Raw genomic sequence first — 26,657 nt, 5'->3', positions numbered from 1 at the left:
TGTGTCTATTGATGGCTGATTTGTCAGAGTGCCAGGCTTCTAGATATTCCCTGGCATTTTTGGATTTGGCCTGGTCTAGGATTGTCACATTTTCCCAATTGAAACTATAATTAAATCTGTCTATATGTTGTGAAATTAAAAAATTTTCATCGTGCCTTTTGACTGCCTGTTGGTGTTCATGGATGCATTCTGCCAGTCTTCTGCCTGTTTGTCCTACTTAGTGGTTGTTGCAGTTTTTACATTGTATGTTGTACATAGATGACTCCTGTTTTTTTCTTCTGGGGTTGCTGGGTCTTTTGGTTTCCTTAGGATGTTTTGGAGGGCTTTAGTTGGTTTATGTGCTACGCTGATTCCATGTGGTTGTAGCAGTCTATTTGCAGTTTCTGAGATATTCTTGGATGTATGGCAGTGCAATTATTTTTAGGGTTTGTGTTGGTTGTGCTGTATTGGGTTGAGTGGTCAAGGACTTTTTGATAAAGTTGCGTGGGTATCCATTTTGTTGGAATGTGTTGTATAGATGCTCCATTTCCTTTTTCTGCTGTTCTGAGTTGTTGCAGTGTGTTTGGGCTCGTTTAAATAAAGTCCTTATATAGCTTCTCTTGTGGGAGGTTGGGTTGTTGTTTTGGTAGTGGAGCACCTGGTTAGTATGGGTGGTTTTTCTGTAGACTTGCGTTTCTAGTTTGCCATTGTGGTCTCTGCTGATCAGGATGTTCAGGAAGGATAGCGAGTTGTTTTCTTCTTCTCTGGATTCCTTTAAAATGTTATTGATGGTTCTGTGGGTGTTATTTAATTGTTCCTTTTTTATTATGGTGAAGGTGTCATCTACATATCTGATCCATATTTTCAGTTGCATTTGTGGAAGTGCTATGGCTTCTAGACGTTGCATGACGACCGCCACTATAAGTCCTGAATGCGATGATCCCATAGGTATCCCTTTAATTTGTTGGTAAATTTGGCCATCAAATTGGAAGTATGTAGTTAAGCAGAGGTTTATGAGATTTATAATCCTGGGTGTTTTGATCTTTGTGTATTCAATTAAGTTAGGTGTGCTGTGAAGCAATGCAGTCATGGATTCTTTGGCTAATTCTGGATCTATAGATGTGAACAAGGTTGTGATATCAAATGAGACCACGATTTCATCCTCATCTATAGTCACATCCCTCATTGTTTGAAGACACTGTAGTGGAGAGTTATGGAGTGTTGGCTTTCTCTTGTGAGAGGAGACAGGCAAGATAAAAGAATATAAACAGACAGCAAAACAGCACTTCCTACCAGCACTGATGATGTTACCTAATTAGGGTAATGAAATGTCTGCAAAAAAGCAAAAAAACTTGGAAAACAAAGTGAAATCTTTTAGAAGAAAGAATAACAGTAAAAACAAATAATTTTATGGTTGCATAAGTCTTGTGATGAAGTTATCTTCATCGGATGATTGGTCCTGATCGATCATTGGTCACAGTCGGACGCAGCTTGACGGTGGCAAATGGGTTGGTACCTCTAAAAGGATAAAAAGGAAATAAATTCAATCACTGGGGCCATCTTAAAACAGAAGATAATGTCACACCTTCAGGTTGTCAAGTTTGAAAAATGCTGCACTAAAGTGTAAGAAATGTATCAGTTACCCAGTCCTCGTGGAGACCGCTGTAGCTTTTATAAACCAGCTGGCTGTGAAATGCTCATAAGTGCTCAAGGTTTTCCTGGTGCATATTTAGAATAAAATAACAGAGTTGAAAGGGACCCTGGAGATCTTCTAGTCCAACCCCTTGCTCAAGCAGGACCTTATACTATTTCAGACAAATGTTGTTGTGTTAACAACCTCCAGTGATGGAGCACCCACGACTTCTGAAGGCAAACCATTCCACTGATTAATTGTTCTCACTGATAGGAAATTTCTCCTTATTTCTAGATTGGTTCTCTATTACGCTCCCATCTGTTACTTCTTGTCCTGCCTTCAGGTGCTTTGGAGAATAGATTGACCTCTTTTTTTGTGGCAGCCTCTCAAATATTGCAACATTGCTATCATGTCAACCATGTCTCTTTTCAACACCCCAAAGTTCTTAGACTAGAGAATGATCTAACAACAACCGATGCTCTTACCAAGCAAGACGCAAGCCATACAATTGTTTAGAAAACAGGTGAAAGTGGTTCTGGTTGTTTGTTTGTTTTTTAAAAGAAAACCCACAACATAAAATTATAGCATATACAGATACAAAACAATGGTACATATGATCTGGCCTATTCTTTCAATGGAGTGCAAAACATGACATATCAATCTTTTACAATGCAATCCTATAGCCATCGTACAGTACCCTTCACCCAGCAGCTTCTAAGAGAGTAAAAAAATATAATAAATAGTTATGCCAAGAATTATTAAAATCACCAGCAAAACCATAGCCTTAATAGGACAGAAGATAAAAATATGCAACAGGCTAAGTCTGAGCAGGCTGATTTTTTTTAAAAAAACTCACAACGGCTCTCCAGCAACCCAGACTGGCTGTCTCCTGTCCTGCAATTGGCTAGCCCCAGGCAGCAAGAGTAGGTTCCAACCCATTGGCTGCCACCTAGGGGCTAGACTATATATTGTGGCTGGTTGCAGCCCAAGTTTCAGTACAGTTCCAGCAAGAATAAAGTATGAGTTATCCTGTACTCAGCCTCGTGTCATCATTCCTGCACCCAAGAGCCCACAACTTAACACTTAATACAATCCACAAAGACTGAAAGTGGGACTAGGACACTTATGTTTAAGAGGAGGGTGATCCCTAAATGAAGTATGAGGCTAATTGTTCTGTTGCAGGGCGCTTTCATTTTAGAAGGAACTTGGAGACAATCTTCAGTAGATCAGGATGAACAGGAGGATGTAGGGAGAGGGGATCCATGAAGGGTTTGGATGTTGTACGAATTGTGACGTGCCGATAGTATTATAAGGCTGGGACAGAGCCAGCTCTCTCGTTAGCAGCTATTTCAGGCAGCAAGATATAGGTGCTTCCAGCTACCAAAGACTAGACAGCCACGAGGTGGCAGCAGAGAATTACAGAAAAATGTTGGCTTCATTCTAATTGCCATCCAGGTTTTAGCACTCCAGAGCAGGCGACCTTTACTTAAAAGACAGTATGTTTGTGAGATTTTTCATTTATTCTTAATAAAATGTTGTTGCTAGATGAAGGGAGAAAGACATGTGGAATTTTTAATTTTTAATTTTATTTTTTGCCTCTTGGCTGCCTTGGATCATAGCCCAATCTTTTGCTTCACTTGCAAATAGCAAAATGACTTGCACCAATCAAGCTCTGAAATAGTTCTTAAAAACTAACATAAAATTAGTTTGCAAAATGAAGCTAAGGTTTTTCATTAAATAGACATTAGTGCAATTTGGCTGACCTGAATAAGTCTTCTGCATATGTACTCAATCTCTCCATTCCTCCCCTTTTGAAACAAGCCAAGATATTAAACCGACTTTAACTAAATAAATAATCATTTAGAATGATCTAAATCCTGGTTTACTTCAAAGTAATTGCATTTGCAAATAGTATGAAGGCAGAATTTTTAACCATCATCAGATATAAAAAGTGCATTTAGGAAGGTGGCTTTTATTTCTTGAGTCTTAATAAATGACTCAAGAAAAAATGGACAGCATTGATTCACGCTCAAATTTAGAGGAAAATGTACCTGGGGAAGAGCTCTGGAGGATGATCCCATCTTGCTGGCTTCTGCAATAAATCAAAAGTATGGTAAAGCTGGGAGGAAATCCCCTTATAAATATTCAGAAGAGAAAAAAAAGCAAATGCATACACGCATATGACTCCAGAACTGCTTTCCTAGGAGGCCAGTCTATTTCTGGCTCAAAGGATCCGCAATGTGACTCTGTGTCCCTGGACTGATTTAATCACACACTTTGCTCAAGCCATCTTCATTCCCAGCTGTCTGGCACATGAACAGCCCACATCTCCAATCCACCTAAAGGCCAGCTTTAGGACCACAGGACCTTTCTCGAGTAGAAAGGTGACCTTCCTCATCTTTGGAAAGATGTAGAGCATTTTTTAAAGGAAGGAGGAAACTGCTCTTTCATTTTCTAAGGCCACTTCCACAACCATCATATGGAAGAAGGAAATAAAAAGAATTACTTGGACACACCTGCCCGGTCCCTTTTCTTGTTTTGTGTACATCTGGCAAATCAAAGAAAAACCCCAGCTGTTCTTACAAGGGGAATACAAAGGCATAAAGGACCCTTTCTCTTTGAAAGACATGTGGACAGTAAAGCAGGAATTTCTGGATGGGGTGCAACCTTCACCTGGGCTTGGTATGTTTAAAATGACAGATTAAATTAAGGATGGTTTCACATACAACACGGGTGAGCCATAAATACCAGCTTGCCATGTGGAGAGATTTGGTTATGTGAGCAACTTCCTTCTTGTTTCGCTTTGTTGAGATGCATATACACACTTCAGAAAAACTCACTGCACCCAAGGATGTGTTCACATGAACAGCACTGGATACTTTGGTAATGGCTTTTCCAATGTGTGCACTGAAGATTTGGGGCTTCTTTCAATTTTATACAATATACATAATGTGTGTAGTGTAATACTTTTTGTGCTTAAGTATGTTATGGACCTATAAAACCTATTTTTATTTAAATACATTGAAAGCGGCCCATTCCAGAAGAATGGGTGGTTTTAATCAGATTGCTCCTTCTTGGGCAACTGATTTTCAAGGTCTTACAGCTGCAGTGTTTTCCAGCTCTGCTGCTGGCGTGTCTTTTAATAGATATTCCTTGACTAAAAAGCTGGATAAAGAAACATAAATCCTCTTTTCAGAACTTGCAAAGTTTTAAAATGTGTTCGCTGTGATGTCTGAACAGGAAAGATGACCTTTTCATTTTTAAGAGAGAAGCGCTTGTCTATGGAGCGTTCACATATGCTAAGATGGAAAGGGAAAAGTTTGATGTGTTCCCTCCCATCATACAAGTCAGATGAAGTTATCTGAAGTAACCACAGAATTCTTTTAATGAGCAGATGAGCATATCCATGGGGTCAAACTGCATATGAGTCTAAATGCATCACTTCAGATCCATAGATCAGTGCTGAATTCTAAACAGCAGGTGTGAAGGATGACAGAGCCCATGATGGGTGAGGTGTGGCCTTTCTTGTGATCCCAAGAAAAAATACCTACAGAAGCACTTGCAAGTCCTGGAGAAAAGCGCTCAATGTGGGCAATGTAAACAAAAAGTGGGTACTGTTGTGTAGCGGGTTCTTTGGCGCAGGAATGAAGACGAGGCAAGTGAGTTCAGAAAAACTCATGGTTGCAGAATCTGAACTGAGAAAATGGCTGTAACTAGCCGCAATATATAGTCTAGCCCCTAAGCAGCAGCCAATAGGTTTGAAGCAACCATTGCCGCCTAGGGATAGCCAATAGCAGTACTGGAGACTTGTAGTCTGGGTTGCTGGAGAGCCGTTAGCTGCTCCAGCAACCCACATGGTATTACTAATGAGCCCAATACATAACAGGTACCCAAACTTTGAGGAACCCAGGATGTATTTTATGATCACATCCTAGGTGGAGTGGAGTTGCCCATTTACACAGTAGCCATCAGTGGGATCAGTCATAAACTGTTTTTTAGAAGGAAAAGCTTTGAGGATGTTTCCTATCAATATCCCAGTGTTTCTCAACCTTAGCAACTTGAAGATGTATGGACTCCAACTCCCAGAATTCTCCAGCCAGCATGCTAGGAGTTGAAGTCCCTACATCTTCAAGCTGCCAAAGTTGAGAAACCAACAAGCTTTCTACTCTCTGTGGCTTCCAGCAATAATGGAGTGTAGAATAGATAATTCAAATGTTGCTTTCTTCATGTCAGAGTTAAAGAACATTGAAGCACATTTTTTAAACCATTCGTGTGAACACAGCCTAATTCTCAATCCACAGCAAACAGTAAAAAAACAACACTGTTTTTCATTTCTGGAGGCGGGGACCACCATAAAACTTGCATTGTTTTATAAATCAAACCCCTTTGGAAGAGGTACTCCAAAGTGCCCAACCCAGAAAGAAAGCCTAGGAAGAGACATCTTCCCAGCTGGCCCATTCCCATCACCACCATCCCAGTCCATGTTCACCACTCAAGGGTCCTACTGTTAGCAGAAAGAGCTGCTGTCCCGGAGCCACCAGAAATCAGGCTGGGATGTCATGGAGAAGAGGAGAGAACTGAAGGGACCCTAAGAAGGGAAAGAGAAGTGACTGAGACTCTCCTGGTGGGGCAGAAGAGCAGAGGACCAAAACTGATATGGATGAATTGCAAGGAAGGATTAGGTTATTATGCTTCTACACAAAAAAGGAAGGAGAACAACAGCTCCAAAGAAGACTGAAAACTTCCTCATTGTAGGGGCTGTAAATTAATATATCAAGAGGAATTGGAGAAGTTGTGGGAGGCTACGGTGAGACTATGACAGACAGAGTTCACAGGGTATGAAAAGGGAAATTCCTTAACCATTTGGGGTCAAACTAGGTGTGATTTTGGGAACACAACTAACATGCAAGATTTAGAGCCTTGGTGGAGCAGTGGGCTAATGCCTCCTTAAGTAACACCAGCTGCCTGCAATTAGTGCAGGTTCGAGTCCCACCAGGCTCAAGGTTGACTCAGCCTTCCATCCTTCCGAGGTAGGTAAAATGAGGACCCAGATTGTTGGGGGCAATTAAGCTGACTTTGTAATAATGCCACTTGTGGTGTGTGTGAAAGCCCTAATAAGCAGGCATATACATAGAATGAAGGCTACTGCTAAGCTTGTAAGCCGCCCTGAGTCTTCGGAGAAGGGTGGGATATAAATGGAATTAAAATAAATAAAAAATAAATAAATTTGTCCCTTCGTGGAAACAGCAGCTTTAAGGAAGCAATTTTCATTTTAGACCACAGCAAGAGTAACTAATAAACTCTGCCTTCCCATCTCTTGCATGCCTGCTACTTCTTGTGGGACCGTTTTGTGGGGGTGTTCTCCCTGCAAATATTGTGTTTTCAATAAATGCCCATGTTTATTGTCTTCAGTGCAATGGGTATTTTATGCATTGGGTCCAATATTAAAATATTATTTTAAGGCAGTCACTCTCTTTGCCTCAATTGGTGGGGTTCATAATCTAACCCTCCCAAGCCTGGTTTTCAGTTTAACTGCAGGTATGCAAGTGAGTATATGTTGTAACACCACTTTACAACTTTGGGGATATGATCAGGCATCACTTGCTGGGCCCTCAAACTCTGGAAGTACTTTATCCTGAACTGGATACTTACGTTACTGCCCCACTTTCACTCCAGGGCAGACAGGTATGCCACATACAGTAGATGAGTAATTATTTTTGTACACCAAACTCTACTAAATGTGCAACTACATCCTTTGATACATGACCTAATTTCTACTCGTGCATCTCTAGTCTCTAATAAGTAACATCTAACATCTCTAATAAGCTCATATGGGCTGATGAGGAATGGTTAGGTCTACCTTACCCACTGGCTTCTTCCTGTAGGAGAGCACAAGGAAGGGCCAGTAAAAACATTTCTCATCATAAGCTATTTTTTCTCCAGCAAGACCTTCTCTTGCTCAAAGGTTTGCCCTACTCAGCCTCATAATCATCATCAAGCCAGCTGCAGAGCTGTTTGCTTCTGCAGGGAGAAGTAAACAATAGGAGGCTATTTTTTACAACACAGTGGTTGCCAGAAACACCTACTCTGACTTAGGACAGTTCAAAAATGTTGCCCAGATTGAGTTTATTTTCCATAATTTTGTGCTCCAATTTTTTAAAAAATGTGGGTGACCATACGATTGTCCTTATTTACAAAGCAGCCGCCACTGGATTGGTTCTAGCACATTTTAAGTAATCATAGGAAATCATATGATCTGACCACAACCCAACTCTTCCACTGTACCAAACAATGTAAGAAAGATCTCTATGGAATAAGCTTCTCCAACCTGGTGTTGAGGGCCAAACTACCAGAGTTTCCAATCAGGATGCAGTTTAACCCTTTTGGAAGGCCAGGTTGAGGATGTTTGCTGCAAACCATCATCCATCCAAATTTACAGATCTATGAATAAATCTGGAGTCCTGAAAAGATCTTCAAATGCTACTCATTTAATGTACAACTTTACCTTGGAGCCCACACTGGGAGTTGCAGCATTAGATATGCTGTTTGGAAGAGTGCCTGCTCTCACCGAAGACGGAGAAGATACTGGAGATTGAGGCCTACTGGATTTTTTCCAATACTCATCTGGCACTGAAGCAGTAGACTGACCTAGAAGATTGTCCACACTACGGCTGCTCCTCAGGGGGAAATCTCTAAGCAAGAAAGGAGAAATAAGTTGACAAGGAAATGAGTAAGCATACCATTTTATTTGGCCCTAGCCTCCAAACATCCTGCCACTTAACTGCAATATACCTATTTCTCTTCCCCATTCCCTTATTGTATCATCACAAAAAATGTAGAATATGCAGTAATCTGCAATTGGAAATAGTTTTAGGACTGAGGGGAGATTTGAACCTGAACACTCCCAGTATTAGGCTATGATTCTATAATACTCCATGTTGGTCAAACCTTTCCCAGTTTACCCCCTTTCCCACAGTACACTTTAGCCAAGATTTGAAGCTTACTGTCTTGTCTCACTCTGGAATGAATGTCAGTTTGAGTTTTCACAGGCTGGCATCTGAAATGGGCTTGGTTACAAATTCCATTTTGTGTCAACTCAATGGAGCGGACACTTCAGATTGAAGTGGTATAGCAATGCATGAGAAGAGATAAGACAGCTATTCATTCAAGCTCATTAGCCAAGTTTTCTTAATCTAACGTATCTCCTAAACTTCACCACATACACAATCCAGGTTGGGAGTACTGTACCTGGGGGCTGATGCCTCGAAAGACTTTACAAAAGCTTCAGGAAACCAGCCACTCCTGAAATCAAAGGCACAAGGCAGGAGTCACTTTTGATGTGGAACCAGGAGAAAATTTGGACATAAATTTACATTAAAATTGAATTACAAGAATAAAATGTATATTCTTTTTTTATGTCTTATACAATGCTGAAATAGCAAATCTATATGATAGTATAGTACATGGCTTTTCGACCTTTTCACCCATTGTACCACTTTCAGGATATGGCAACATCCAAGTACCACCAGTCGCCTAGCAAGGTGTCAAAAACATGATGACCAAAAAAAAAAGGAAAAAAGTGATGAAGGACAATTCGCTTAGTGACTGTTCAAAGTTACAATGGCACTGAAAGAAGTGCCCCCCAAGCCACAACCGAGCGAGCAAGACACCTGCCTGCCTCCCCGGTGGCACTCTTCCTCCTGTCTGAGGTTTCCATTGTTGTGAGCATTTCGGTTGAGGATTGGCAGTGGGGGTGGGGTGGGGGGCGTTTGGTTTTTATTCCTCCCCTCTGCTGGATGTTTGCAGCAGGTTTTGGTCACTTCACATGACCCTGGGACACTGTGACCATCATAAATATGAATCAGTTGCTAAGCATCTGGATGTAAATCACAAGACCCTGGAGATGCTGCAACATTCCAGCTGATTGGCACTTCTTCTGGGCTCAGCAGAAATGCCAGGATCAGTGCCAGGCTCCAGTTGGAGCCTGGCGCTGATCCTGGCACTTCCGCTGAGCCATGACAGCCCTGCAGCTCCAGTCGTCTGTTGCTCAGGCTTGTGCGGTGGTGCCACCAGTTCAGCTCATTCCTCTCCCCCGCTACTTCTCTAGGATGGTCGCGTACCACCTGCCAGGTGCCAATGTACCACAGGTGGTACCCGTACCACTGGTTGAAAAGCCCTGGTATAGTATATCTATATGATTTTTAAAGCAAAATTTTGACCTAGGCTTTTAGGGCAAGAGGGACAATTTTGAGCAAACCTTTTGAAAAATTTTAATGCTATAAAGTTCCAGAATTTTCAGAAATATAATTTGAGTCACCATTGTTTTACATACAAAAACACTAATTGTTTTAATAAAGCAGAGTAACAGAATAACAGAGTTGGAAGGGACCTTGGAGGTCTCCTAGTCCAACCCCCTGCTCAATCAGGAAATCCTATACCATTTCAGATGGTTGTCTAATCTCTTCTTAAAAACTTCCAGTGTTGGAGCATTCAGAACTTCTGGAGGCAAGTTGCTCCACTGATTAATTGTTCTGTTAAGAAATTTCTCCTTAGTTCTAGGTTGGTTCTCTCCTTGATTAATTTCCATCCATTGCCGCAGCCCCTTAGATATTGAAACACTAATCCTTCTTTTCATTAAGCAACAAATAAAATTAAATAAAATGTAATTATATTTAATAATTTCAGACTTCTGTCCCATTACCAATTACTGCATAGTGGCTACCTTGTGAGGAGATCTGGAAGCTGCATCAAACTTTACCAGGCCCACCATCTGCCGCCCAACCCCATCTGACAAAAATAAATCTGATCAGACTTACATTGATGTGCCTTCCAACTTGCCATATAGCCAGCCATTCTGAGCTTCTGGTAGGAGGACAGTAATCACGTCTCCAGTGCCAAATGGCAAAAGAGTCTGGTTTGAACCTGTGACATGAGGCACAGTTGCTTGCACTTTGAGCAGATGGTTCCCCTCTTTACTATCAGCCTCTGCCCTTGTTGCTGCTGGTTCTCCGAAGGAGTTGGAGCGAGAAAGACCAGGAGAAGTGGAGCCTGTGACATTCAAGAGACCAAAACTCTTCATGAACTTATTCTGCTGCTGCAAAATCCCACTACTGCTTCAAAAGAGACCCAAATTCCATAATGATTGGTTCATAAGATGCCACCTGAGGCAAAACTGTTTGGTGTCTGACTTCCGTACTTTCTGCCCCAGAAGTTAAATGAATTCCATCTCTGTTAATGTCCAGGACATTCTCAAGACTTGGTTATGTCAACAGACTTGGAGATCCCAGAGAACCAAAGACATTTAGAGGTGGCTAACTATTGTGGGTGATATGTGGTTGCTATACTTACTCTCTTTGTGGTTTTTATAGTCTATTTTCTTTTTTTAAATGATAATGATTGTCCATAATTTTATAACAATTGTTTTTATGATTGATTTTATACTGTTGCTTTATTTGATTATTGTGTGCAGTCCAGAGTCCTCTGGTGAGATGGGCAGCTACTGTATATAAATTTGATAAGTAAATAAGTACAATTCATTTCTCATAATTGCTTTAATTATATTCATTTTTATGTAATCCCAAATTGCTTTATTTCATCCTCCCAATAATGCTGTAAGGTAATTTAAATACTGACAGACTGACTAGAATAAATACAAATGTCCATTATTTCACTCACAACAGGCATGTGTGTCTTAGCAGAGATTAATCCCTTAATCCCTACATTATCCCTTTACAGTTTTACCAAGTGAGGGAGTTCTTGGCATTGTTTTCCTTTTTGTTTCTGGAGGAAAGGATGGCACCATCTGTAGAGTCTCCTGGGAGAAGCGCTGTCCTGCCACGAGTGGACCAAAATTGCTTGGAAGCCTCTGGAGTTATAGCAAAAGAAGAACAGAGAGAGTGAATCCTTCCAGAAAAGTATTCAAGAAAGCAAGTTCCAATTACAGTGACTGAGATATTCTTACACACAAAATTGCCATATCTTCTGTTGATCTCGACTAGGAGGTTTAGGCCCACCATTTCCTTTATGTTCTTCAATTATTTTAAAGATATTTAAATTATAATTTAAAATTAAATGATTGTTAACTAATATAATTAATATATAATTTAAACTGAATTATGCATATACTTCTCCACAGTGCTTTTTTTGTAAAAGAAAAAGGTGCCGGAACTCACACATGTCATACAACCCACCTTGCCTACCCTACAAGGTTCCATTCAAAAAAGGTGCCGGAAGTCCGTTCTGAGCGTTCTATGAGAAAAAAAGCCCTGCTTCTCCATTAGTGCTGGAAAAATAAATTCCCTATTCTTTTTTAACAATTTTACAACTTAGACAAATACCAAGATAGAAAATTAGGATGAACAGTCATATATAGTAAACAAGGTTTAGAAAACAGATCAATGAGAAAACAGGATGTAAAGATTATTATTTCTTTCAGGACAGGAAACTCCTAACTCTACTAGGATATGGCTAAATCTAGTACAATATCACCAAGTAACAAACTACAAAATGATTTTGCTCACCCTTTTATTGCTACAGAAACAGTTGCTACTTGGTTGTCTAAATATTATCTAAGTAAAATCAGCTTATAAAATATAAACTTATGATTTAATAATTAACACAGTTACATGTGCAAAAAGGTACTGTCATTCATTTGTATGTCTAAAAACTAAATTTTTAAATACGTATTTGGGAAAGAACTAAGAAGCTCAGGAGCATCAACAGCATTTGTATGTGTGCATTATATCTCTCTCAACCTACTATCTCCCAATAAAAGAAATATAAATGAACATTAAAAAGTGTATGTGATCACAGAGCAATACACATATAACTCTTGCCTAATTAACTCTTATATTTCTGTCTCATTGTCAATTGAATTCCTATGCAACAATTTGTGTGGGTGAAAACAATACTGAAAAGCAAGAAAAGCCTCATTTCTCAACACTATCCCTCATTTGCTTTGTATCTAATACTCTACAAAAATAATTTAGGGTTAGTAGAGTTCAATTTTTCAGATGCTGGGGAGTTACCATGCACTCCTACAGCATTATTCTTAACCGCTTTTGGTTGAGGCTGAGAAAAGCAGTGACATAACAGAAGAATCTGCATACAACTAGATGTAGACACTTCAGGGGAGCATAAAGCAAGTTTTAAAGATGGCTGCCTCCTTGCTGGATTAAGAGACTTATCCAAAGCTCCCCTTTGGGAACCTCAGCTCCCTTGACACCTGACCTCCTGCTCCCCTTGAATCAACTGTCAAGCGACTTATATTTTCATGAGGAAAGAAGCACACTAATATATACACTAACCATAATTTCACATCATGTTTTCTCCAAACCATCTATTTTCTGTATGTGAAACATTCTAAGCATTTTTATTAGTCCAATAATCATTAGGTTTCATAGGTTCTTCCTCTTTTTAAGATATGCTAATAAAATTGCACAGACTGTAATATCCTGAGGATTTTGAGGGTTATAGACCACTTTTTAAGTCTCCGACCAATGCATGTCTCTAGACACAAAATTGCTACAAGATTCGTTAAATCTTCAAAGATTCTGATTCCTCAGCACTTCCATCACATGTGAACGTGCACGTTTTCAGTATCCAAAGGTCCCTGATTTCTGATTGGGTTCGCCATCTCCTCCACTTCACAATTTATGTTTCTCTCGGTCCCAGCCAAGCCCAGAATAAGCCTTGAAATACAGGTCATTCTCGACTTACAAAAATTCATTTAGTGACTGTTCAAAAGTTACAACAGCACTGAAAAAAATAAGTTACCGTTTTTCACACAACCATTGCAGCATCCCCGTGGTCATGCAATCAAAATTCAGACACTTGGCAACTGATTCATATTTATGACAGTTGCAGTGTACTTGGGGTCATGTGATCATCTTTTGTGACTTTCTGACAAGCAAAGTCAATGATATATTTTCCAAAAGCAATCTGCCCAACTGCACTCACAAAATACATAAACACAGATGCAAGAGGATAAATTCATAGATTGCAAGACAGATGAATCCTTGAAGCTCTTTTTGCCTTTCCTTAAGCTTTGGATTGTCTTTTTGTTAGTTATCATTTCACAGAAGGTGGGGAGAACTGTGACAAGCATAGCATTTGAAATAGAAAGAATGGAGACTGGTTGACTGATTCTCCAATAATTGCTCTGTCTTCTAGTGGCTAAATTGAGCTGGTGTATGAATTGGATAGAAGAACTATACAAGAATGAGCTTAATGTCCCTGATAATCACAATGAGGTGATCACTGATCTCGAGCCAGACATCCTAGAATGTGAAGTGAAGTGGGCCTTAGAAAAGCTGAGCAACAACAAAGCTAGTGGAGGTGACAGTATTCCAGCTGAGCTATTCAAAATCTTAAAAGATGATGCAGTAAAAGTGCTACACTCAATTTGCCAGCAAATTTGGAAAACTCAACACTGGCCACAGGATTGGAAAAGATCAGTTTACATTCCAATTCCAAAGAAAGGAAGTGCCAAAGAATGTTCAAACTATCACAACATTGCACTCATTTCTCATGCTAGTAAAGTTATGCTTAAAATCCTACAAGCTAGACTCCAGCAGTATGTGGATCGAGAACTACCAGAAGTACAGGCAGGATTTTGAAGAGGCAGAGGAACTAGAGATCAAATTGCCAACATACACTGGATCATGGAGAAAGCTAGAGAGTTCCAGAGAAACATCTACTTCTGCTTCATTGACTATGCTAAAGCCTTTGATTGTGTGGATCATAACAAACTGTGGCAAGTTCTTAAAGAGATGGGCGTACCAGACCATCTTATTTGTCTCTTGAGAAACCTATATGTGGGCCAAGAAGCAACAGTGAGAACTGGACACGGAACCACTGATTGGTTCAAAATTGGAAAAGGAGTCCGGCAAGGCTGTATACTGTCGCCCTGCCTATTTAACTTATGTGCAGAGCACATCATGATAAAGGCAGGGCTAGATGAATCAAAAGTTGGAATTAAGATTGCCAGAAGAAATATCAACAACCTAAGATATGCAGATGATACCACTCTAATGGCAGAAAGTGAATAAGAACTAAAGAGCCTCTTGTTGCGGGTGAAGAAGGAGAGTGCAAAGGTTGGGTTGAAACTTAACATTAATTAAACCAAGATCATGGCATCCAGCCCTCTCAATTCCTGGCAAATAGATGGGGAAGAAATGGAGGTAGTGACATATTTTATTTTCCTGGGCTCCAAGATCACTGCAGATGGGGGCTGTAGCCAAGAAATTAAAAGACGCTTGCTCCTGGGGAGGAAAGTCATGGCAAATCTAGACAGCACACTAAAAAGCAGAGACATCACCCTGTCAACAAAAGTGTGCAAAGTCAAGGCTATGGTCTTCCCAGTTGCAATGTATGGCAGTGAAAGTTGGACCATAAAAAAGGCTGAGCGCCTTTGAACTATGGTGCTGGAGAAGACTCCTGCGAGTCCCTTGGACTGCAAGGCTATCAAAGCAGTCAGTCCTAGAGGAGATCAACCCCGACTGCTCTTTAGAAGGCCAGATCCTGAAGCTAAAACTCAAATACTTTGGCCACCTAATGAGAAGGAAGGACTCACTGGAGAAGAGCCTAATGCTGGGAAAGATTGAGGGCAATAGAAGAAGGGGATGACAGAGAATGAGGTGGCTGGATGGAGTCACTCAAGCAGTAGGCGTGAGCTTAAATGGACTCCAGAAGATGGTAGAGGACAGGAAGGCCTGGAGGAACGTTCTCCATAGGGTCGCGATGGGTCGGACACGACTTCACAGCTAACAACAACAACAACAACAATGAATTGGATGAAGGTGCTCTCTATGAGCTGCAGACGTTCTGCACATGGATAAAAACAGGTCCAGGTACCTCTGAACTGCAGGAGGTGAAGAGAATTGGTGTGAAAGTAGCTGTACAAAAATTCAAGTATTGGGGATTGTCCATATTGATGTGATATTGGAGACTATGGTCTCCACTCCTTGCTAATTGTATCCTAAAAGTCATTCATTTGAAGCACCTTCCCTTCCCAGAGAGCTCTGTTACTCCACTTTATCTTACATTTTCAAGGTGAGTAGGAGTGAGACGGCCAGAGGGGGGTGTCTGGCTGGGTGGGGAGTTGAGCACATTCTGCACAGGATTGTGAGAGGCCTCCAGTTCCTCTTTCCACAGTGGTGCCTTGTTCAGGATGAGGGTCCGAGCCTTCAGAAGCAAATTAATTAAAACATTAGTTCATCTGAAGAAAGGCAAGAGAAAGGAGTCATCAGTTGCACAGTTTTAGTAGGGCTAATAAAAAGATATCTCAACCGGAATATTACTGTAAAAAGCTGTAGAAGATTTAAAATATTCAAAAATATGCTGTACCAAAAGCACATACCGTATATACTTGAGTATAAGCCGACTCGAGTATAAGCCGAGACCCCCAATTTCACCCCCAAAACCTGGGAAAAGTTGTTGACTCGAGTATAAGCCGATCCGCCGTTCTGCAAGCCTCCGCCACCGGAAACACGCCCGCTCCAGTCGCGCCCCCTTCCCTCAGGAGACGCGAAGCAAGTGACCGCCCGGAGCTTACCGAGGACTTGCGCGCGGCCGAGGCTTCGGTGCTTCCAGGATCGCGCGCACCTCTCCCAAGCCGTCGCCGTCCAGAGACCTGCCGAAGTTTGGGGAGGTTTGGGGAGGTGCGCGCGCACATCCCCAAACCTCCCCAAACGTCAGCAGGTCTCCGGACCTCCGCGCCCTGCCTGCCTGCTTCTTTCCGCTGCGGAAAGAAGCAGGCAGGCTGCTTCGTTCCGCTGCGGAAAGAAGCAGGCAGGCTGCTTCGTTCCGCTGCGGAAAGAAGCAGGCAGGCTGCTTCGTTCCGCAGCGGAAAGAAGCAGGCAGGCTGCTTCTTTCCGCTGCGGAAAGAAGCAGGCAGGCAGGGCGCGGAGGTCTGGAGACCTGCCGACGTTTGGGGAGGTTTGCGCGCGCACCTCCCCAAACTTCGTCAGGTCTGCGGACGGCGGTGGCTTGGGAGAGGTGCGCGTGATCCCGGAACCACCAAAGCCTCGGCCGCGCACAAGTCCTCGGTAAGTTTTTTTTGTTGACTGGAGTATAAGCCGAAGTGGAATTTTTCAGCCCAAAAAGTGGGCTGAAAAATTCGGCTTATACTCAAGTATATACGGTATTTGAAATGCACTCTTGTTCCGTTAAACTGAGCAGAAGTTCTCCAGAAAGGAGTAGGGTGAGGTTAAAAGGTTGAGGTTAATCACATGGTTATTATGGCCCTCTTGGTTTTTTGATCTGCCTGCAGACCCCCTTCAAAGTGCTCCAGTCTTGAGTGCCCAGGGGCAGAATGGCAGATATAAATACTCACAAATGTAAAAATAAACAATATCAGACAATCAATAATGTTAACCTTGTGATTTGTAGGCATCTTTTTATTTTGCACAAACAATGTTTTTTTCTTCTTTTCCTTTCAATTCATTTACCAGGATTCAAAACTTTTGAAGTCACATAGGTTGAAACAACAATTCTAGCAAAGGACAAGCATTTGCCATCACAAAAAGGGGCTGGAACCTTTTTTTAGAATTTAAAAAAAGTCTGCACTATTTGGCCACTGGGTTCTCTTTCACTTTTTAAATCTTAAGCTATTTCACCATTCCTTGACCCATTTCAAAGAGAACTAGAAGGTCAGCATCATTTAAATATATGAGCTTAGGGTTCTGTCCTGTTAAGATGTCGTCATGTCTTCATTCATGGTACAAACATTCCATGCTTGTATTTTAACTTGTGGAGAACGCTTCTCATAGAGAAAAGTAAACAGCATATATTAAGATCCTTCCTCCTTCTCTCTTCCCACCAGAAATTACCATATTCAGGACCTTTTAAAATCAAAATATTTATATTTATATTTAAATAAAAGTATCTGACATAAAACCAAGCTATGACAATGCACACATTTGTCTCCATCTCTTCCCCCATGTTACATTTGCCTCTCCTACTCCTCACTTTGGTGTAGAACTGGAGAAGAGTATTGGACAGTAACTGGTGCTTCTCAGCCAGGAATCGATAGCGGCGTTTCTCCTCCAGCTCAGCAGCCTGTTGGCTTTCACTGACGAAAACTTGCAACTCATTACGCAAATGAATCATGTTCTCCTGGAGTTAAGGAAAGAGAGAAAGGGTGGGGAGAAAAGAAATCCCTGTCAACCAGGTTCTCCGATAGGGAATGTCATTTCAAGATCCCAGGTGTCGTTGAGTTTTTATAGTTGACTGGGCCTTTATAGCAGTCACTGAATCATTGCAATGCAAGGTCCATTCCCTTCTGAGATACTTTTTCCACCTGATACCTCCTTTAGACTCAGATTTTATTTATCAGATCACTATCTAGGCCACAGTTCTTCCTCTTGTCTCCCAAGGTTATTCTCACAGTCCATTATATTGCCTGATGTTTGCTTCATAGGGAATAGACTTAGGAGTAGGGCATAGCGACATCCATGGTGAGGGTGTCCAAAGTCAAGATGGTGACTATGAATAACCTACCTACAAAAGTGATCATACGCTTGTAGTTGCCATCTTGATTTTTTTTAAGCTCTCCTGTGGATCCCCTGGTAGGAATTATGTATGACCCATCTTTGTGGGAAATTGGAGACAGATTTAGACATGTATTTACACTGGCATCCTACTGTTTCTCAAAATAACTCAAGGCAACTAACAAGATCCTTTCTTTTTATTTTTTTATTTTGAAGAAAAGAACCCTCAGGAAGCAAATTTAGCTTTAAAAAAATCACTAAAGTTTCCTATAAGGATCCATCAATCCAGGGCACTTTATGGATGTGGAGATTTAAACCAAAGTCTCTCCATTGTAATCCAATATTCTGGGATTATTCCACTGTTTTTTTTAAGCACTTAGTTTGCCATAGCTGGATCCTCTAGTCTTCTTCCACTTTCCACTAGACCAGACAGCCTGATTCCTACCTTCAGCTCCCAGACATTTTTATTTCGATGACCCTCCATCCTCTGCAGGTCCATCATGGATTTATCTATAATGGCTACTCTACGTCGGTATTCCTTCTCATATCGTTGGCGGCTATCCTATAAGTGAACATGTTTAAAATAAATAAAATCTTTACTGAGAACTCAGGAAAAAAAATTAACAGTACAAATATGGTGGTAGCTACAAAGACTATAGGTATGACTGGCTAGATTTTTCTGGGCATCTAACATCAAGTACCAGCCATTGTGTACACAGCTGTGTGGTTCATGAACAATAAATTGTTTGCTCAGCCCAGCCATTAGTATATTATAAATAGCAACTTGTAAAAGACAAGAATAATTCAAGGGGCAGAGCACCTACAGTGGCTGTTCAGTAGAGAATAAGGAGAGAAAGCTAAGAAGAAACAGGAAAGGATCAGTCTGGCTCTTACATTAATAAACTGTACATCCAGCTTCGTGTTTTTTCCCATGTGCTGCAACAAATCTACATGGAAGGTCTCTGCCTATTCAAAAAAGAAGGCATTGTCAGAAATCATGTCTTACTCATCTAGCGTACCTGGGCATTTTGAGCAATTGTCTCCTGAATTGCCTGCAGCCTCCCTGATTTCCTACTTTCCAGTTAAATTGCAAGGGAAGGTATGGCGAAAGGGGGATTGTCACGGGCCTTTTTCAGTAATAGTCCTGCTGTTACAACTCTATTGCTTGAGAGTTTTTTCTTCACTTGGAGAAATATGAAGAAATCATTCACCCAATGTTGCTTGTGCGTTTCAGTAGAGTATGTTGACTTGCAAGGAAGTGTCTAAATTAGAGATACTACCTTGCATTAAAAAAAAAAAACAAAGGTAAAGGTTTCCCCTGTCCAGTTATGTTCAATTCTAGGGTGCAGTGCTCATCTCCTTTTCTTAGCCAACTGAGCTAGCATTATCTGAAGACACTTCCATGAATGTGGTCAGCATGACTATATGCCAAGGGGCACAAAGTGCTGTTACCTACCCACCGAAGCAGTACCTATTTACCTACTCACATTTGCATGCTTTCAAACTGTTAGGTGGGCAGGAGCTAGGGCAAGAATAGGAGCTTACCCCATCATGTGATACTTGGGTCTTGAATTGCCAACCTTTATAGTCAACAAGCCCAGCATCTTAAGCACACCTCTACTACCTAGCATAGAATAATGTAAAACTGTACGCCGTGATCAAAACATGTCAAACCTAACTAGAAGGAAAAAAATACATGTAGCATGAGTATTACTGGGACTGGTAACTCAGGTGATACCTCTATCTTACCAAAATAGCAACATGTGAAAACTTTGTTTGGCCAATGTCATGATGGTGGGCCACTGTTTTGGGGTTCACCTAATGATGACTAAAGCATACAGAACTTACAATATAAAAGAAATAACTGGCAAACAGTTTTTGTAATGAATGAAAGGAGAGAAAAATATTTGTAATTGTATTTGTAAAATTGAGAAAACAGGCCAAGAAAATGCAGAGTGTTTTGATGGAAATAATTTTTAAAAATATTACAGAAATGGGTGAAAAGGATTAAACAAGGAGCCTTCAACAAAGGGAATGGAATTCAGAATAGCAATGATGAAATGATTTGGAATAAAATTGAAGTGAGGGAACATTCAGTAGTTCAACACTGAGCGGTAAGTAATATAAGGATGTGTGCATTTTCCTTGGTTTTGAATGTATTTATGGACAAATTAGTAAGGACTACTTGCAGGGATGTTAGAGGTATATTAGATGGAAACATGTGTATGAGTGTACTGTATTGTATTCAGGCAACGACATGTTGTTGGCTGAGAGTCTCTACATACCTGTAACCATGTTCAAAACTTTGTTCAAATTAAAAAGCATAATTGTATTTAGTTAGGAATGTAAAGTATTTATTTTCTACCCTTCATCATGAAAGCTGCTAGACTGGCTTATAAAATAATAAAAAAAGAAGATAAGACTCAACCTTTCAAACATGATATTATTTCCTCTTTTTTTAATTGTATGTGTAAATTATCAACCTTTGGCCATTAGTCATGCCAGATGGGGATTAAGTGATCTGAAATGCAATATATCTAGAGAGAACTAGGTTGAGAATACCGTATACAGACACACATATATGACCAGGCTATAATAGAGATACCTTATGTAACTGTATGCTTCTGCACATTTCCACTCCCCCATACCTTCCTATAAATAAAATCTGAGTAGCAAGCAACTGAAAGAAAATAAATTCTCTTTTCAGTAATTATTTAGGACAACAGAAAACTATGTTAAAATGGTCATAACTATAACTGACAGAATTTTTAGTCATAGTTCTCCTGACAAAGTAGCAATGGTAGCATATTAATAGCAGTTTCTCCAAGATACTTACAACTATTTCCAAGTTGCGGTTCAAATGCATTTGGGTTTCAGACATCTGTATCAAAATTTCACCTTTAGGAGGTAAAGAAAAATCATTTAATTATTTTTCTACTGGCAGTGGCTGGGAATTCTAAAAGATGTAGCAACTCCAAATACATTCAATGTTACTGTTCATCAAGAATTGTGATTTATTGAGCATGTGGAAGGAGGAAATTGGAAAAATGGTATTATTCCAGATGTCAAGGAATGATCATCAGAAAATTGTGATCTGTCTGTTTTGAAAAAAGCAATACTGTACTTTCCAATAATCAAAGGATGCAGCAATATGTATTACTATGGGTGCGATAGCTTACAATAATGTTTTGCATTATTTATATTGCTGGTGATGACCTATAAAGCCCTACATGGCATGGGTCCGGAGTACCTAAGGGAGCACCTGCGGCCGGCGTCAACTTCCCTTTACCCAGTGCGCTCCCACAGAGAGGGCCTCCTCAGGGTGCCACCGGTCAGACAATGTCGACGGGTGACCCCCAGGGGGAGGGCGTTCTCTGTGGGCGTGCCAGACCTCTGGAATCGTCTACTGGTGGAGCTCTGGATGGCTCCCGACCTTCGCTCCTTCCGACGTGATCTAAAAACCCACTTATTTGAACAAGCTGGCCTGGTCTGTTGGGTGATGGGTTTTGGGTTTTAATTATTGATTTTAACTAATTTATTATATTCGGGCACAATTGTTTAATCTGTTTTTAATTTTTGTATTGTATTTTTTGGTATTTTATTGCCCTGTACACCACCCTGAGTCCTTCGGGAGAAGGGCGGTATATAAATCAAATAAATAATAATAATAATATTATAACAGTGAATTCATTAACCAGTGATTAAAAAATATGTTTTTTCTTTTTTCTGTATTTTTGGTTTATCCATTTAACTGTTTGAAAATTTTATCTGTTTTTAAGATTAAAGATTGTTTTGTTACAAAAAATAAAGATATTAAATAATAATTGTAAAAATAATTGTAAAAAGTATTAATGATCTGATCTGCATTATCTGAACCAGAGTTAAATTGTATTTATTTTGTCAGAATTTTTTTTTGAACTGGTCCAAAATAAGAAATAAACTGATCAGCCTATTGCATGGGTCAGCAACCCACGGCTCCGGAGCCGCATGTGGCTCTTTGAGCCGTCTCCTGCGGCTCCCAGCCGCCCGGTGCGCGCGCACCTCTTCAAACGGGCAGTGGTGCGCGCACACCTCTCCAAATGGAGAGTGGCACCGCCCGTTCCGAGAGGTGCGCGCGCACCTTTCCGAAGGGTGGAGGTGCATGCGCACCTCTCCAAGCCGCCGCCGTCCCGTCGGGAGACCTGCCGCGTTCACAGCAGCTGTGCAAACGGGATGGCGGCGGTTTGGAGAGTGTGCGCGCACTCGCCAAACCGCCGCCATCCCGTCCGGAGACCTGCCGCATTCGTCAAACATTGACGGACACGGCAGCTGTGCAAACGGGATGGCGGCAGTTTGGAGAGTGCGCGCGCACCTCTCCCAAGCCACCGCCGTCCGGAGACCTGCCGAAGTTTGGCGCGCGCACCTCCCCAAACGTCGGCAGGTCTCCGTACCTCCGCGCGAATGGGCAGCGGCCCCACTTGTTGCAAAAGCTGCTGCGGCCCGTCTGCAAAGCTGCCGAAAGCGGCAGCTTTGAAGATGGGCCGCGGCAGCTTTCGCAAAAAGCGGGGCCGCTGCCCGTTCGCGCGGAGGTACGGAGACCTGCCGACGTTTGGGGAGGTTTGGGGAGGTGCACGCGCACCTCTCGGAATGGGAAGCGGCCCCGCTTGTTGCGAAAGCTGCCGCGGCCCGTCTGCAAAGCTACCACTTTCGGCAGCTTTGCAGACGGGCCGTCGCCGTCGCGCAACCTGGAACCGGTTCCATCACACATAAAAAATAAGGCAACCGCGCACGTCCGCGCATGCGCAAGAAACGTTTTTTGCGCATGCGTGTGCATGGACACACGCACGCGGCTCCCACTTTTTTTTTATGTGTGATGGAACCGGTTCCCAGTGGCTCTTTTCCTTTTTCGGGTTGCCGACCCCTGGCCTATTGTATCTGGATATACAAGTCTGCATTCTAGCTCAGCTATATAGTCCTTGCATAGGGTTATATATCAGTTTGAAACATGAGTGTACTGTGAAAAGGATGGATCAATATCTAGATATAAACTCACAAAAATATTGTTGCAAGCATAATATACGGTATTTATCCCTCTCTAATATATTATTATTATTATTATTATTATTATTATTATTATTATTATTATTATTATTATCATCATCATCATATTTCACCTCATGGAAACACATGTCTTACCCAGAATTTGTGAAGTAGAACTCTGAAGAGCTTGTTCTCCCAGCTTCCGAATTGCTGTAAAATATACATCTGCTGCCTCAGATAATGCTGCAGGATTTTTTTAAAAAAGAAGAAAATCTGAATGTATTTTTGGCTGAGAATTCTTTTTCTCTTTTTAAAATTTATTTAAAATTTAATTGTTTTTCAATTATTAAAGCATTTAGAAAAAAAGCGTTCCTTGGGTTTTCCTCTGCCAAAGGTCAGCCCCCAAACTGCCTCTCTGGAAATCTTTTGAAGTTTGTATTGGGCAAAGAAAGCATAGGACTGCTTGGAAATTCCATTAGTTTCATGTTATCCACAAGCAGAGCATGCAAAGCTGTGCATTTCTTATACATGTTACAGTATGCATAGTATTGATTGTGGTGCATCTGATTATACAGATGGACTTGTTTGCACAGGTATTCTTCTCTATCCATGAATGGTGAGAAAGATCACCTTCTCTCTCATGTATATATGAAATTCTACCCAACTAAATACAAACTGATATAGTACTTGTTTGCTGCGTTATGGCTGTCCAACTCCAAATGATTATGGGTAGCTTATTTTTATTTTAAAAGCAAGAACCATAAGAAATAATGAAACAAATCATGCAAGTGAAAAAGAGAGGACATTATATAGCATCAAATAACTTAATGGGCAATCAGGTTTATGCCCAGGAGGACTGCCAGTTTTGCAAAGAATCTTGGAGTATCAGCAAGATATGTGTGCGCTACCTTGTCAGAAAGAGGATGGCAGACTGTAAGCAAGTAGACATATAGCTAGCTGTGTACTTACCATAAAAAGCCTGCAGATACTTGTTACCCAGATATATCAGCTTCTCCAAAGCTGGATTAAACTGTTCCAGGATGCTCTGTTATCCATCCAAATGAAGAAAAATAAAAAACAATCTTACATACAACTTCTGGGTCTCTTTAAAGAAAACTACTGTAGGTCAGGTATTACTGTTTTCTATAGATACTCAATCAAGTGGGCCATCCATGAGGCTTAAAAGTACATTAAGCTGAAAATATCTTAACCACAGTTACTGGCCTAAATTTGGAAGAAAATTGGTGCCAGACAACATAAGGTGGTGCTATGTTGGGATCCGTTATCAGTGAGCAAAATGAGGGTCTATACAACACTTTCTTCCCTCCCCCCCCCAAGTTAATCAAGGTCATTAACTATGCTTAGTTAGCTATCTTCCATGGCTGGTAGAATGTATCCACTAGTAAAATGGATGTTTGGATGCCTTTTTCCCTTGGGGATTGTTCATTGAGTTAATATGATCCCATTTCACGCCATCTTTCTCCAACTTTGGTGATCTTCCCTTCCATGCTGGCTCAGGAATTCTGGGAGTTGAAGTCCACGAGTCATAAAAGAGCCAAGGTTGCCTACCCCTGGCATAAGCAATCCCATTTTGTTAGAAGCTACAAATGGTTGTTCTTGGAACTACTCAGAATTCCTCTAGAACAGGGGTATTAAACTGCTGGCCCATGGGCCAGCTGCATCATGCAGAGGCCACACCCACCCCAACTCCGGCAATGTGAAAAGTCACGATACGTCACGACATGTCACATGATGTGGCAAGTTTAACACCCGTGCTCTAGAATAATCTTTCCCAGATAAAGGCCTTCAAAATATATTGACCTACATCTTTCATCATGCCAGACTTTATGGCTAATTAGTGCAGATCACTTGATTCAAAAAAGCTGATCCTAGCAAACCTTCACTAATACTAATACAGGATTCACTGCCTGAATGTGAGATGTGTGTTAAAATGAAAACAAAATGCCAAATTCTGCCTCTGCCACCTAAAGAACTGGAAAGTTGGTTCATTCTTTGTTTAGATGTGCCCACTGGGCAATGCCACGGTTTGTTGTCTTTCTTTGAATAAACCAAAATTAGTGGAGTTCACATAACATTCTAAGCCAAAACAAACAAAACACAGATTATCTTCATCTATAGGCAATCCACTCATACGTAGCAAGAGAAATCAAGTCTCCAATTTATTTAAAGGTAAGTAAATAGGGGCCATAACTTTATTTTTCCAGTGTTACAATATCAGTCATTTAGCTATAGTAAGGGCACAGAGAATCTATTTTCGTTGTCTACTTGTCCAAAAATTAAGTTCCAAGAAGTAAATATATAATCCAAAAGATTATCCTCTGAAAATTTTAGCTTTTGTTGCAGTGATATTTATATAGTCCACTACTTTCCCCTAACACTAAACGAAGACATTGTAAAAACATATACTTTAAGGAGGAGGTCCTTCCTACTGTGGGAAGAATTACATCTCCAACAAAGCACTGTCCTTAACAAACTTTTCTATACAGAATCCAATAAATTCCATTCATCTCTTTAACTTTTCCAATTTGGTACAGGAAAAAAAGACTGTACCTATGTTTACTAGACATTCCATTCCATAGCTTTCTAACAGATACAATTATTTCCAGAGATACCAGGGTTCTATTATATTTGGATCCTAATTTTGTCCATCCAACCAAAGATGCTATATATGTAATATATAAGTTGCCCAAATCAGAAAATCAAAATCAATTATTCGCTTTGTAAGGCAACGTTTAATCAAATATGGGACTCATTTATACAAAATACAGTAGGTTAAAAAATTAGTATACGTTTATTAGAAATGAGTGTGTGTGTGTGTGTGTGTGTAAAATATATATTTGTGTGTTTATGTATGTTTGCATTAGATAACTATATAGAGGTTATAGCTGTTTACAGGAACGTATACTTTATATTTTTTGTTGTATTTTTTCACTTATTTTAAACACTCAATATACATTTTTATTATGTATTTTGCATCTTTTGGGTTTTTTATTATTTTAAAAAGTAATAAAAATATTTTAAAAGTACAGAAGGCCCTAGCATGATGTATGAACCTGGTCTTTAAGGAATCAGTGTAGCTTCTACTACAAAAGGCTGCATGATCTGATAATATAGAACAAACTATCGGGATACAAACACAACTGCTGCATATAATGTGAATAAATTATTTCCATACTATTAAATTTGTAACTAAAGCAGACAGAGATTCAAAGAATTAAGTTCCTCAGTTACTCTCACGACTTAAAACAGAGATTATTAACTTATTCACGTTTTTAAAGCTATAGCACTTAGAAGCTATACTGTCAAGCAATCTAGGTCACAGCTTTTAATAATCAAAGGTTTTCTCCATTTATATTTTAACAACTTCTTTCTACTCCATTTTGTCTCCTGCAGAATCCATTAAGGAAAGTCTTCTTACCACAAGTTTCTCTTAGCCAATTAAGAGAGGCTGTTACAATCCAAGGAACAAAGAAACCAAGCCTCACCTTATAAATAGAGATTGTCGATCTGTAGGA

At 40.5% G+C, this 26,657-nt stretch overlaps 1 protein-coding gene across 1 annotated transcript; it reads right to left on the bottom strand.

Annotated features, from left to right (window-relative positions):
- Nucleotides 1-1,366: 1,366 nt before the first annotated feature.
- Nucleotides 1,367-24,958, bottom strand: BAIAP2L2 (BAR/IMD domain containing adaptor protein 2 like 2; the record flags this gene model as incomplete). Its single annotated transcript, XM_083365371.1, has 14 exons — nucleotides 1,367-1,497; nucleotides 3,664-3,704; nucleotides 8,118-8,304; nucleotides 8,861-8,914; nucleotides 10,429-10,660; nucleotides 11,354-11,477; nucleotides 15,656-15,796; nucleotides 17,582-17,728; nucleotides 18,548-18,664; nucleotides 18,997-19,068; nucleotides 20,939-21,000; nucleotides 23,278-23,364; nucleotides 24,091-24,166; nucleotides 24,947-24,958. The coding sequence occupies 14 exons, from the start codon at nucleotides 24,956-24,958 to the stop codon at nucleotides 1,422-1,424; spliced, it is 1,428 nt and encodes a 475-aa protein (XP_083221497.1). The 3' UTR covers nucleotides 1,367-1,421.
- Between the last annotated feature and the right edge of the window lie 1,699 nt (nucleotides 24,959-26,657).

Source organism: Vipera ursinii (genome assembly GCF_947247035.1).
Source record: "Vipera ursinii genome assembly, chromosome: 6".
Classification (NCBI taxonomy): domain Eukaryota; kingdom Metazoa; phylum Chordata; class Lepidosauria; order Squamata; family Viperidae; genus Vipera; species Vipera ursinii.
The sequence above is the reverse complement of the archived record's forward strand: the minus strand, read 5'-3'. Positions and strand labels throughout refer to the sequence as shown.